The sequence below is a fragment of the Cebidichthys violaceus genome, unplaced genomic scaffold (genome assembly GCF_023349555.1).
Source record: "Cebidichthys violaceus isolate CVI_PGR_0920_01 unplaced genomic scaffold, fCebVio1.0.p SCAF_12, whole genome shotgun sequence".
Classification (NCBI taxonomy): domain Eukaryota; kingdom Metazoa; phylum Chordata; class Actinopteri; order Perciformes; family Stichaeidae; genus Cebidichthys; species Cebidichthys violaceus.
In genome coordinates, this window is record NW_027176285.1 from 2882296 (window position 1) to 2896402 (window position 14107).

Sequence of the window (14107 nt, forward strand, 5' to 3'; positions counted from 1 at the left end):
TCTGAAAAGGATGTCTTGATTAAAAGAGACAAATTAATTTGCTAATTGATGCTCAAACCAATGCTCGCTGCAATAATATGTGGTTTTATGAGCAATTTAAAGGGAGACTATTGGCAGAAAATGTGCTCGTTTTTAAATTGTTAAGAATAAAAAGACAATAAGCAGTTTAAACAGACTAGTGAATGAATTCACAGCTTTATGGGCTCCATAGGAAATTGTTTGGTGCAAAGTTAAGACACGACATCACGCGCTCGTGTAAACGACGCCGAACTAAAATGGTCCAAATGTGGCCCGTTTCACCCTCGCAGATAGATCACGTCTCATTGCTATGGCAACTGCTGACAGCTAGCAGTCACCGTTGTCATGGGAACAGCTTGACAGGCTCGTAAAGAGAATAGGAAGCGAAATGGGAACGTCACAAAGAAGGAACCGACACGGTGCGGATCACCCCCCCCCGTGTTCTTTCAACACGCTGTTGTTGAATCTGCGTGTGTGAGGGACGTCTGTGGTGGTCCGACTCATTCTTCATGACCTTTTTTTAATTATTTTTTTTGCTGTTAGATGACCAAGTATCTAGTACAGGAGGAGGCATTGCAGCTACCGGTCAGATGGATGATGTTCCTATGGAGGGGGAAGGGAAACATAAAAAAAGAAGACAAATGCTACCGAGGGAAGTCGGACAGAAAGATTAGTATTGCCTTCCGCATCTCTCCCTCCCTCTTTCATTTTCCTCCCGTATCTGCCTCCTTCACCTCCCCCCCTCCTCCACACCTCCACAGAAAGGCTTTTAGGTGATTAAAACATAACAGAATGTTTTCAATTTTATTTTATTTTTTTATTGCTATTGTTCACTTTCGGCGTGTCACTGTGAGTGCCGACTCCCTCTCTTTGAAATATCTTCCACTAGGTTTTTTCCACCGCCGGGCATCATATGTCATCATGTATCAAAGCACTTTATGGATAGAAACACCAAGGATTGGACACTTGCACCCAAAGAAGAACAAAAAAAGCTGAAATATGTGCCGTGAGCCCAGAGGGCTCTCGTTCCCACATCTCTCTGCGTCTTGAATACATATTTCATTTTTGTCATTTCACAGTCGTAAACTGCGAACTGTCGTAAACAGCCTAATCCACATTCTCTAAACTCGCAGCGCTGGCAGCAGCAGAAATATTACGCTCGTGTAAACACGGGGACGTTTGAAGATCCTTCTTTTGGGCTCACTGTAGTGCTGCTGCACTTTCTTCAAAGAGCCTTCGTTAAAATCAATTTCTCATTCTTTTCCTTCTCCGCGCTTCTGAAGGGTCGCTGTGTGACCTTTCAAATAGTAAAAACACTGCAAAAAAAAAAAAGCAAACAAAAACATCTTTGCGTCATAGATTCAGTGCACCGGGGGGGAAAGAGAGAGAATGCTGCAGCGGACGGAAGTTGGAGGATGTTTGAATGTATTCTGACCAGATAGATGATGCATCATGGGACACGCTTTTGATTATTGGTGGCTTATGGCTGCTGAGGTCACAGCAGAGGATCACAATACAACTTTCAGCTGGAGCTGCTTTTATATGACTTGAATTTAAATGAGCTGGAGAAGACAGGACTGACTCACTCACACACACACACACACACACACACACACACACACACACACACACACACACACACACACACACACACACACACACACACACACACATACACACACAAATGCATGTACCCACTGCTCTCACAGGGTTGACAGATTGAGGAGGTGGAGCTTAAACCCAGTCTGACCCTGGCAACAACATCATAGCGATGCAACAGTACATGCTCTGTGCGTGTGCGTGTGCGTTTGTGTGTGTGTGTGTGTGTGTGTGTGTGTGTGTGTGTGTGTGAGTGTGTGTGTGTGGCCCCTAACTGATGACTCACTGGCAGCCAGGTTTAAGGAGGTTTATTAGTATGTAAATGTACTGAGGACCTGATCACTGTTTTTTTTTTTCCCCCCTCTCGTTTTATTTATATCCACAATTTGCACGAACAAGTTTGCAGGACGACACTGCATTTCAATTGAGGATGATGACTAACCGTGTAGCATGTCCTGGTCCTTCCTAATGCTGCTGTCACATCCTGTAAATATGAGTGTACCATCTGTCCACCCAGCTCTGCCTCACCGCCCCGCCGCCACCGCTGCCGCTGCTGCTGCTTCCCATCTGAACTCAGAGATCACTGAAGATGATCTATTCTTAAGGATCGCCTCTGACATCTGGCCACAACAACACTGAGCAGGAGATGGGCTCAAAGAGAAATGGCTCCGTTTTTCACTTTTAGTCTGATTGAAAACCCTGTTTTCATGTTTTTCAGACAGAAGTTGAACCTTTTCCTTCTGTGACAAGAGGTCCAGTATTGTGTCTTGTGTAACGTTTGAAAACCATTCCGCATAATATACTAAATAGGCAGCCAGCAGTGAGAACATGATCAGTTTTCTTCATGTTGTTTGTAAAAAAAAAAAAAAAAAAGTTGTCAGTTTGCAAAGCAGCGCTTTGTAAAAATGTTTCTTAACGTTGCCATGGTTTTGCATCATGGCTTATGAAATAATGTTGTGGTCTGATTTGTGAAGGAGAAATCTTTTTCAACGTTATGAATAAGTGACCTGTGAATCACCTTGTTATTGGCTTCTTAACAGAAAGAAACGCCGACACCAGCGTGTTGATCACTCAGCTTCTGTGTTTTTGAGGCTGTAAAGTGTAAAGTTGTCTCCTTACAGCTGACTTGCTCAGATTGGTGTTGGGGGTGTTGGGGTTTGAGTTGGTACGTTGGATGCAGATCATCCCACCAACATCTGCTTCTAGTTGACAGGAGTCACAACAGCTGCCCCCCCCCCCCCCCCACCACCCCCCTGCAGTCACGACTTGTGTTCATCTCTCAGAGCATAATGCTGATGTCATCAGAATCACTTGGGTTGCGATGATTCCGGAGCCGCTGACACAGATCATGTCACCCAAGGAAGTGGAGTATAGTTGAAAAAAAATGAATTTATGATGGAACATCTATGACTTTTCCATTTCATTACGTTATTGAAATTAGGTGGAATATAAAGGTATACAATGTATCCATGCGTAGGTTATTGTTTTTAAGAGGAAGGATGCTCTGCTGGCTCACTCTTTGTAAAATCTTCAAAATTAAAGGTGGCATTTCTTTCAAAAAAAAAAAAAAAACAGCAGTCATGTAGCAGAAATTTTAACCACGTTTCCAAAAAAAAAAAACCCAGCAGAACAAAATGCAAACTATTGTACCATTATGCAAATATGCAAATAACCGGTTGGTCAGATTTTCTGGAATGTGGACCGACTTTTCTAGCTCGACCCAGACAGACTGTCTCTGAAGACTGCAGGGCCGCCTGTGTGAACGGGACGTTTCTAGCTAGCTCCTGTGTGCTCCTCTAAGAACTCTCAGATCCGCCCGCTCCCATGTAGCTGCTTTAATCCCAGTCCTATTCACAATGTGATCCCTGGTACGTCCAGTGATGTGAAATGGCTGTTCTATCATGACTTTGAGGCGTAGGTAGAGTGGGTGTCACTCCAGCTATGAAGAAGAATGGCCTTTGCTGAGAGCGTACAGAGGAAGCGCTGCGTGGAGAACTGAAGCCATCTCGCCTCAGTCCCGTCACGAAGCATTCAGAGCTGCAGCTTTGGTGAAAAATGGAGTCGGGCTTTAGAACCGTGGACTGATCCATTTTTCTCTCTTACCTTTAAGAAATGTTGTACATCTGGCTGCTCAGTCAGAACCAGAATGTGTTCCTCCCAGCGTCCTGTGTCTCAATGATATGCTGCAGTGCTGTAGAACAAACGTGGGCTAACATTTGCCTTCATGTTTTTCTCCCTTGTCTCCCCCCTTCCTCTCTTTTTTTTTTTTTTTTCCCTCTCCCCTTGCTCTTTTGGTCCCTCGTTGTCTCTCTCTGCGTTACCTCCTGTCTCTGTAGTCCACTCCGCTTCACCTGGCAGCAGGATACAACAGGGTGAGGATAGTTCAGCTGCTGCTACAGCATGGAGCAGATGTTCACGCCAAGGACAAGGGGTACGTACAATTAAATGAAAGTTTAAACCGATGCATGATATTTCAGTGGTAGTTGGTAGCAAGCAGGCCGGTTAGTATTTGTTTAACGGTGCTTTCCGTCTCTGAGATATCATCGGAAAAATTCCTCGCTACGTGATTGGACGAGAGCACAACACTCGCAGGGCTTTCATTGGCTCTCCTCTAATTTAAAACGGGCGGCAAAACTGATAATGTTGCAGAGTTTGTCCTGCGTTATGCATCAGAATTATTTTCTGGGCCATGCAATGAGACTTGATTCATTTTGATTATGGGTGTTAGCATGTTAGCATTCTGGTGGTAGTGTTTAGCTCAAACAACCCCTTGTCTTAGTGCAGCCCGGCAAAATTATTTGTTGAACTACAGAGAGATATACTGGACTTCAGTCCTTTAGTGTATTTATCTAGTTATTATTTGCTCATTTAATCAAATGTATATTTATTCTTTTGTTTGTGTTTTTCTTCTTCCAGTGGTCTGGTGCCTCTACACAACGCCTGCTCTTATGGACATTATGAAGTTACTGAGCTGCTGCTAAAGGTACACACACACACACACACACACACACACACACACATGCTAGCTCGGCATCTACGATTATTCTTAATTATAATATTTATGCTAATAACAAAGATGGAAATCAAATCCCAATAGAGTAAAGTTCCGCTGTCTTTGTTGTTTCATTGAAAACAAGACGGATGTGTTCCAACTATACACAAGTCTTCAACAGGGTATCTAAGGACTGTCGGCTTAATCCCATTTAGGATTATTTAAAAATAAATTCAACAATAAATAAAAGTTGCTCTTTTTCCTCATACCTCCCCCCCCCCCCTTTTTTTTCTTTCCCAGCACGGGGCGTGCGTGAACGCCATGGACCTGTGGCAGTTCACCCCGCTCCACGAGGCGGCGTCTAAAAACCGAGTGGAGGTCTGCTCTCTGCTGCTGAGCCACGGGCCGACCCGACCCCTGCTCAACTGCCACAGCAAGAGCTCCGTGGACATGGCGCCCCACTGCCGAGCTGAAGGAGCGACTTGCATGTGAGCGCGGTGCTTCATTTACATAAAGTGCAGCGCTGCTAAATGCGTCACGGCGCTCGACTAATGAGTAGGTTTGTTTTGAGAAGGGTGTGTTTATAACCGTCACGGTTGGAGCGGTTGATTTGTACTTATTTGAGTGTTCAGACAGTAGAGAATGTGAAGCTCGATCTTTTGATAAAGAGGACTGTTGTTTTCTGCAGCTGGATACAGGCGGTTATGGGTTAAAAAAAAGAAACGGTCGACAACAGTTCCACATGCTTGAAGAGCCGAGCTAGGTGCTCATATGCATATATTCTACTGTTACTGGATGAAACGCCACAGAAACCGAGTGCAGACAAGTCCATTGTTTTTAGAAACTGATTAGAACGCAACACATGGTTTGGTCTTCAGCTTCAAAATCTAAGAAAAAAACAAAAAAACAGGTTTGTTGTTCAAGTCCTGCTCAGTCTGAAGAAGACCTCCTCCCCCTTCCAACATCTGTTGTTCGCAACTATTTTTTAAATGCAAAAATGCAGATGTTTTGCTGGTTGCAGCTTCTCAAATTATTTATTTATTTTTTTATTTAAAGTAATCCGTGATAACAAACCGAGTAGCTTTCAGTTTTGGACTATAAATTGGACAAAGCAAGACATTTGAATGTGTAAACTTGGGCTCCGGAGAACCATTTTACTATTTACCTTACAGACCAAATGATTTACGAATAAATGAATCGAGACAATAATTGATAATTGAGACAGTCTGTGACGACGGTAATTCTTAGCTGCTTCACGGATGATTTGCTGCCCAGTTTCCTTCCGCAGAAAAAGATGTCAGGAGACGCTTCCCACTCGTTTCCACTCACTTAATTTCCTCTGTGGTAGCAAAGCGTACACAAGCGGTGAGGAACTCTTTTCGGTTAAACTTCGCTGAAGTCACACTTCCAGGGATGTCTCTAAAAGAGTCTCTCTAGTGTATAAGACGACAAATGTCTTTAACAACTCTGCAGTGTGTTCCTGTTTGATTTCAGATCGATTCAGTGTTCATGTGTATCTAAATAACCTTTCACAATATATATATATATATATATATATATATATATATATATATATATATATATATATATATATAAATAACCTTTCACAATATATATATATATATATATATATATATATATTGTGAAAGGTTATTTATATATATATATATATATATATATATATATATAAATATAAATAACCTTTCACAATATATATATATATATATATATATATATATATATATATATATATATATATATATATATATATATATATATATATATATATATATTGTGAAAGGTTATTTATATATATATATATATATATATATATATATAAATAACCTTTCACAATATATATATATATTATATATATATATATATATATATTGTGAAAGGTTATTTATATATATATATATATATATATATATATATATATATATATATAATATATATAATATATATATATATAATATATATATATATACACACATTCTCTTCTCCACTCTTGCTTTTTAAAAATACTGGTTTGGTACATCCCCATGCGTGCGCGTGTTTTCTTAATTGAGCATTTTGCTGATGTCTGATAGCTTAATAAAGGAGGATGGAGAATGCTGTAATTGAATTCATTTTCTTTGCGTCTGCAGAGTCAAAGTAGACAAGACAAGTCTTTGTCTGCGACTCTTTGAAAGTTAATTAGTGAATTAGCTCTCTCGCTGCTGCACTTGTTGCTTTATCTTTGTAATGAGACAGATGAAAGCAAAAAAATCAAATGCTACATGAATCATAAGCCATTCTGAGTTTATGCACAACTACAGGACAGTTGCTGCTGTTAGTTGTTGGTTTTTTGATTAGGTTGCTGCAACAACAACAACGACACACAAGATCTGTTTTTTTCAAAGCAGTCTATTCTATATAGTATTTCTTCTGAATTTACCATATGTACTGTATTCATCTATTGTTGTGTGTTTACGTGAAAGTCTCTGTGTTCAGTGTAGATATACTTTTTAAACTTTTTATAGGTATGTATTGCAGGAGGTCAGTAGAAATCAGTGCCAGTCTTTTGTTTCCTTTCTGGTGGCAAATTGTTATCTGACCAGTACAGACTGTGAAAAATACATTGGCTGTGTTTTATTGAACCCTTGATACCCTGATATTAAACCTGCTGTGGTCGTGAAACGTGGGATAGACATTTCTTTGACGACAATAGAAAATCAATATATATATATATATATATATATATATATAAAAAATGTGAGTCTAGTTTGCCCGGATCACTCTGACAAAAAGTAAAAAATGGTTTTGGGTAACGGGCTTTGAATAAGTAAGTAGGACCGGTAGAGTATTTTACAGGAACAGTTTGACATCTGCGTTCGCACTGAGGCCACTCGCTGTGACGAGGCTCAAAAGTAGACGTTTCTTCATTTTAAGGGTAACCGCTTGTTTCCGCTCCGACTCCAGCTCACAGACGGTTGCATTCTAAGTTCAATCATTAGTTCGCTGCTAAAAACTTTTGAACTAATGTCTCTGAAGCATTGGATGCTGAGGGTCATCGCCAGTGAAGTAATCTGTTGTTGTGGTCCGGTGAGAAGCCCGCGAAGCATCAACAGTTGTTCAGTCAGCTGAATTGCCAGATGCTCCTCTGTGGCTTTAGATGCTTTTGGGTTTGTAGGAAAATCTGTCAAGATGCGCTCAAAATTTCACCGAAACCGAGGATGTTTGCTCCTTTTCCTGACATGTCGATGTGTGTGTGTGTGTGTGTGTGTGTGTGTGATGTGTGTGTGTGTGTGTGTGTGTGTGTGTGTGTACACACAGATGAGTTTAAGGGCCACTCGCTGCTTCAAGCTGCTCGAGAAGCTGACATGGCCAAGGCGAAGAAGACCCTGCAATGGAGATCATCAACTTCAAACACCCTCACACACACGAGACTGCGCTGGTGAGATGGACACACACACACACACACACACACACACACACACACACACACATACACGCGTTCCACTGCACACAGATAATAATACACTAAGGTGATGTTTCTGTCCGTGTGTGTGTGTGTTAGCACTGTGCCGTAGCATCGCCGCACCCCAAGAGGAAACAGGTGACGGAGCTGCTGTTGAGGAAAGGCGCCAGCGTACATGAGAAGAATAAAGAGTGAGTTCTGTTTTCATCTGCTCGTAAACACAAAAGTCTGATCGATATCATATTCGTATGCACGCCGTCAACAAAAAATATTGAATGCATAGAGGTGATCACAGGCTGGTGTCAGGACTTCACTGCAGCCTGCTACGCGTCTGACTCTAGATGACTTTCTTCCTCCTTTCCTCTGCTCTCTGTAGTTTCATGACTCCTCTCCATGTGGCAGCAGAACGTGCTCATATGACATCATGGAGGTGCTGCAGAAACATGGCGCCAAGGTAGACCACAGTATTTTTATTGCCATATATCATTATGCATTATGACACTGATCAACAAAAAAAATAAAACTCTTTTGCTGTCATAGCGATGAGATCTCCACGAAGTGAACCAAACTACAAAGTAGTTGTTTGCGTCAATGTTTCCACCACCTGAATCATGGGCGTTTAACATCAGGTGACCCACTTCCAGAGCGGCCATCTTGATCTGATAGACAAGAGTCATACGGGGTGAAATTATCATTTTAATTTCTAGAAAAAATATGTCTTCTTTGGCTGTTATACGATCGCTATTGAATACATATAAATGTAAATACGCATTATGCACACATGCATGTAAATCTGGGTAAGAAAACAGAGACATGACTGACTTATGCTCAAACACAATCATTTCTAACTTCTTACATATTACATCAACAGATTTTTCCCGATACCATGTCTGGTTGATTAGGACTTTACAATATTGTGAATCAATTATCTTTATACGGTTTAGAAGTACCCTGAAAATTGAAAAAAAAGTTTTCAGAGTGCTTGCTGATTATTGTATCCATAAATCCATCCATATTTATTTTTCATAATTGTTGAACCTAACTATATTTAATAAAACTTTTACAGTATTACAAAATGAAACATCTACCAGGATCATATTTGACTGATTTGGCACATTTTGTTTTGGGGCTTTTCTATTGTTTAAATATATTAAAATATCTTTTATTATTGGTATTTTTTTTATAATATTGTGGCTTAATGTTTAAACAGCTATAACATTATAACTGTTTTGCCGGCTGACATCAGCATCTCGGATCAGAACTTCCCTCCAGAAGGAAACTCATGATTACAGGTTGACAAAATGTAGTTCATTCTCAGCTGAACCAGACATGCTGGAGATGAAACTGTTTGAGGGGAATGGACTCACCAGAAAAGTAAATTGCAGACCTTTCACCGCAAAGAACTTATCACAGATGAACACTTTAAAGAGTTTCTGAAGGGAAACAGTTTTAGTAAAAAAAAGCGAATGCTACCGAAGGTCCTTCTTTTAAAGAGTCGTCAGTCAAAGGTGTTTGCGTTTTTGCAGGTGAACGCCGTGGACACGCTGGGTCAGACGGCGCTGCACCGCGCGGCGATGGCGGGCCACCTTCAGACCTGCAGGCTGTTGCTAGGATACGGGGCGGACGCCTCGCTGGTGTCCCTGCAGGGCTTCACTGCCGCTCAAATGGGAAATGAAGCCGTTCAGCAAATACTCAACGGTATGCCGCCCCTTTTGTGTGCCCCCCTGTGTGTGTGTGTGTGTGTGTGTGTGTGTGTGTGTGTGTGTGTGTGTGTGTGTGTGTGTGTGTGTGTGTGTGTGTGTGGGCTGGGTGTGGGCTGGGTGTGCAGATGTGTAGGTGTCGCGTTTCGGTTGCTGTGCACCAGCTGGCCACAGCGGGATTAACTGGAATTGTTTTTGAAAGGTCGGTATTGATACTTTCAGGCTGAAGGTGCAGAGAGAGACAACTCACCTGAAACTCCACATTCAACCATCGGCTGGCTGTGGCATCAATCTTCTCATCCAACTTTCGAATGAAACGGACAAGCATAAATCCCAAAATGTCAACCTACTCCTTTAAGTAGAGCTGCTGCAGAGTAACCTCGAGCACATCAACCCGGCCTGATATATTGACTGAACTTTGTCCTCATTTTCTCTTCGCTTTATCCTCATAAAGAAACATCAGTCACTCAGTTGTACGTTCTGCTATAAGTTGTGGCAGGAAATTGGTGAATCTTTATCGTCTGTCAGTTATTGCCGAGCGGCAAATCAACACAGTTGACTTCAGGAAATTGGTCGTTTAAAAACTTTTTTAAGGCAGACATTTTAGTTTAGTAAATTTTGGATGCAAGATGCCCCGCCCTCTCTTCACCGTACGCAGACGATACATTTACGTTTTAATGATCATTTGTATCTTTTGCCAATGTTTGCACAGAGCATTTTTTTCTTCAATGTTCTCCTGTACGTTCTGCTCTGTAGAGAACGTCCCGGTGAGGAACTCGGATGTCGACTACAGACTTCTGGAAGCTGCTAAAGCCGGAGACCTGGACACTGTCAAGGTAGCTCATAACTGACTGTTGACATCGTCCCCTGCTGGAGAGTTTGAGTTACATAAATGTGAACAAAGTGTAACAATTACAAAGAATCAGCTTAACATAATTTAGACAGAACATCCTTGTCGGTATGAAAGGGTTAAATGAGTGAGAATTAATTCCCCTGCAAACAATCAATATTGCATTCGTTTAACCTCAGTATTAATGACACCGATCGTAGGAAATCATTTGCTCTGAGGGAGCAGAAATCTATTTTTAATTGCCTCATTAAGGTTTGGAAATCCTGTTCTGAAGAATTCGTTTGGAGTAAACTTTTTATACACATTTTATAAACCCAAAGCATGTCTTAGCTCGACATTCCACAGGTTCTAGAAAGGCATGGTGAGCTCAACGGCTGAGAAGAAAAACATCATAAATATGTGAGTTAATTGTCCTTAAAAAAAAACAACCTAATAATTGAATCTGTAATGAAGGACTTTAATTCATGTGAAGCACTGATGCACAACAGAAAATAAGAAACTATAGATGGGCTAAAAACACGGAAAATGTAAATTTGACAGTGACTCGCAGATTATCGTGCCTTTTATTATTTTTTTAAATGAAACAAATTGTCTGGACCTTTGTGACCGCTCTTGTTGCTCTCATGGAGGAGTGGTCACAGTGACTTTTGTTAAATGTCAGGTGGATATTGTTCGGCATGAATGAAATGCTTCTTGTTCGTTGTCTTTGCATTTTGGCGCACATTGATCCAAGTAAAACAGCAAAACCTTTCTTTCTTTTTAAAAGGCCACGTTTCCTCCTCCGTGTGATCGCAGCAGTTTGAGTTGCACCGGGGCTCACTCCTGTTACAAATGTAGGCGCTCGGGATGCTCCTGTAATAAGCCTCGGATAAATAAAAAAAAACACCCACCCAAATGTCGGGGACCTGGTGAGATCCGGCAAAGATTTTGATGTCGGTATTTGGAGCGGAGTGAAAATCTGTTGTGTCTTCACTCGTGGAGACAGACAGTGACGGGGTTATCCAGACTAAGAGGGTCTGTCGGCGTCTGAAGTGAAGCACTTTGGCAGGTAGGCAGGGAATCGTAGCAAAACAGACAATGAGCTCCGGTCTGGCTTTCTGTCACTCATTTGTTTTTGTTTTTTTATACCTCATACACACACCCACACACACACACACACACAAGTACACAACAGACTTGAGTCTGGCTGAGCTACTGATTGACGGAAGAAAAATAATACTTTGCTCCGTTCCAGGGCTGATTCCTGCCATCTGTTTTCATCGTTGAGGAGGTTCAGACTGAGACCGTTAGAAAGATGGTCACCCTGGAGGACGGGTCAAAGAACAGGAGCATACTTAATTCAAAGCAGCTGTATTTTGAAATATGATTAAAAGGATGAACATAGGGGAACATTTAGCAGATAAAGAGCCTCAGAAACGGAGCTAAAGGAGCATCGACACTCATCACGACTCCAAATAAATGCTAACGTTGCTGCGTAACTGCTGGATGTGTGTTCGCTATTAAGTTGTTCACAACTTGTTTCCGTTCCTTCCCCCCCCCCGAGTGGCCATAACATTCACTTGTTGCAGGTTTAATTTATAATTGCAGACTCAGGTATTATCTAATGTGCCTTTTTTAAAGGAGAGCCGTTCCTTTAACTTAACTCTTTGAGGTTTAGAGCAAATGGAGTTTGCCTACGTTGTCGGTGTTGTTTTCTGACGATCAATTTATGGATCAATCGTACAAACATTGCAGCTCCACATTGGTTATCGCCCATAATGTTGTTAGATATGGAGTCCTCTTTACTCTGTACGTTTATACATTTAGATTGTGAAAGGCAAAACGCAGAAATTGTCATTTCAGGTGAGCATAAATACATCCTAGTTGACTCTCTGAAGTGATATAAAATGTATGGTTAGATCTCTTAGTGACAAATATTCAGAAACTCCAGCACAAACTGGAATTGATCCTGATTTGACGCCATGTCGTCCCGACCAAGTCTCTCCACACACTCACGCGCCATTTTGATTTACATGAAACCCAATTCCCACAAGATTAATCGTTCCCGTCAGCGTCTTTCAAAACTAATCGCATCATTTTCATTGTAAGCAATGAGTTCAAATTCCACCCGCTGTGGCTCATGCTACACTTTTGAACACGTTTTTTTTTTTTTTTTTTTTCCAGAAACAGAAGCGACACTTCCTCGATGGCAGTCATGAAGGATAATAGCTTAAGATTGAGGAATACGTCCGCCAGCAGCACGTTTCATATCATCTCCTGTCCAATAGCACCCCAGAGCGTGGTAGAAGGAAACTTTTCAAATTAATTTCCCACCGTGTCTTCTTCTCTCCAGCCAAGGTGTAATTGGGTCTATAACAGAAAAAAACCGGTAGCCCAGTTATTTTCTGTGAACAGCAGGGTAGCAGACGTGAATCAACTTTTAGTTAATAACTTCACCATTGTTGCTGTTGTTCGCTAAAACCACCCTTTTCACATATTTCATTTCACAGACATATTGGGCAGCAGTGTTCCTCTTTTCTGTATTTTCTCTTTCTTGCGGTCTCTCAGAAGTGCTGTTTGTTCCTGTTTGATGTTGCTTTTGGTTCATTGGCTGAGTTATGTATTTAGACCAATACTAATAGAGTCAGTCCAGCGTGCGACACCCTCTGTCCTTTACCCTCTATGTAAATCTAAGTAATCAACGTGGTAAAATATGGAAAATGTCATAATAAGACAAGAACAGCGACGCCGACTCCAAAGAAATGTATCCTGCTGAGAATCTGCAAAATTCGAGGCAGAGCTGAGAAACGTTCCGCTTCGTATTTGTATGTAAATTACATTTTCTCTCGTTATCAGAGAAAAGGGTGTCCATTTCCTGCCTGTTTTACTCCTCTCAATCTTTCAGATCTCAATTATTCATTGTGACTCATCAACCATTTCCAGTGAGAATGTGGTGTTATTGCACTTGAGCATTTAACAAAAAAAAAAAAAAAAAAACTGTCTCCATGTTCACATTTGAGTTGATGAAAAACCTCTTGAAATCATCTCATCTTTAAATTAAATCTGTCTGTGTCCTTTTTAAAGCCTCATTATAGATGCAATAATTCACTACGCGGCTGGTTATGCAGCCAGATATCGTAGGTTCATTTCTTCGCGGCCCGTCGGCTGATCAGCTCGTTAATTGGATACCGGCTATTCATTTTAATCTTCGTTCTTCTGTCTCCGTCTCTCTCCAGTCGTTGTGTACGGCTCAGAATGTGAATTGCAGAGATCTGGAGGGAAGACACTCCACCCCCCTTCACTTTGCCGCCGGCTACAACAGAGTGACGGTGGTGGAGTACCTGCTGCACCACGGGGCCGACGTGCATGCCAAGGACAAAGGGTGGGACTCTTGAGTTATGGTTCAATTTGTAAAAAAAAAAAACATGACATGAATTAGAAAGTTAAGAGTAAAGACATTGAAGGTAATCATTTCTAATAACTATCTGATAAAATAATAAAACAAGTTC

The 14107-nt window shown here is 41.2% G+C and overlaps 1 protein-coding gene across 1 annotated transcript in view; it reads left to right on the plus strand.

Moving 5' to 3' along the window:
* Positions 1 to 14107, plus strand: part of LOC137868894 (poly [ADP-ribose] polymerase tankyrase-1-like) — a 64899-nt gene that overhangs the window by 31887 nt on the left and 18905 nt on the right. Inside the window, 12 exon segments of the mRNA XM_068705914.1 lie at positions 3954 to 4048; positions 4534 to 4600; positions 4910 to 5065; positions 5067 to 5097; positions 7925 to 7993; positions 7996 to 8045; positions 8169 to 8260; positions 8446 to 8483; positions 8486 to 8523; positions 9596 to 9767; positions 10526 to 10605; positions 13835 to 13980. Coding sequence (XP_068562015.1) covers positions 3954 to 4048; positions 4534 to 4600; positions 4910 to 5065; positions 5067 to 5097; positions 7925 to 7993; positions 7996 to 8045; positions 8169 to 8260; positions 8446 to 8483; positions 8486 to 8523; positions 9596 to 9767; positions 10526 to 10605; positions 13835 to 13980 — 1034 coding nt within the window.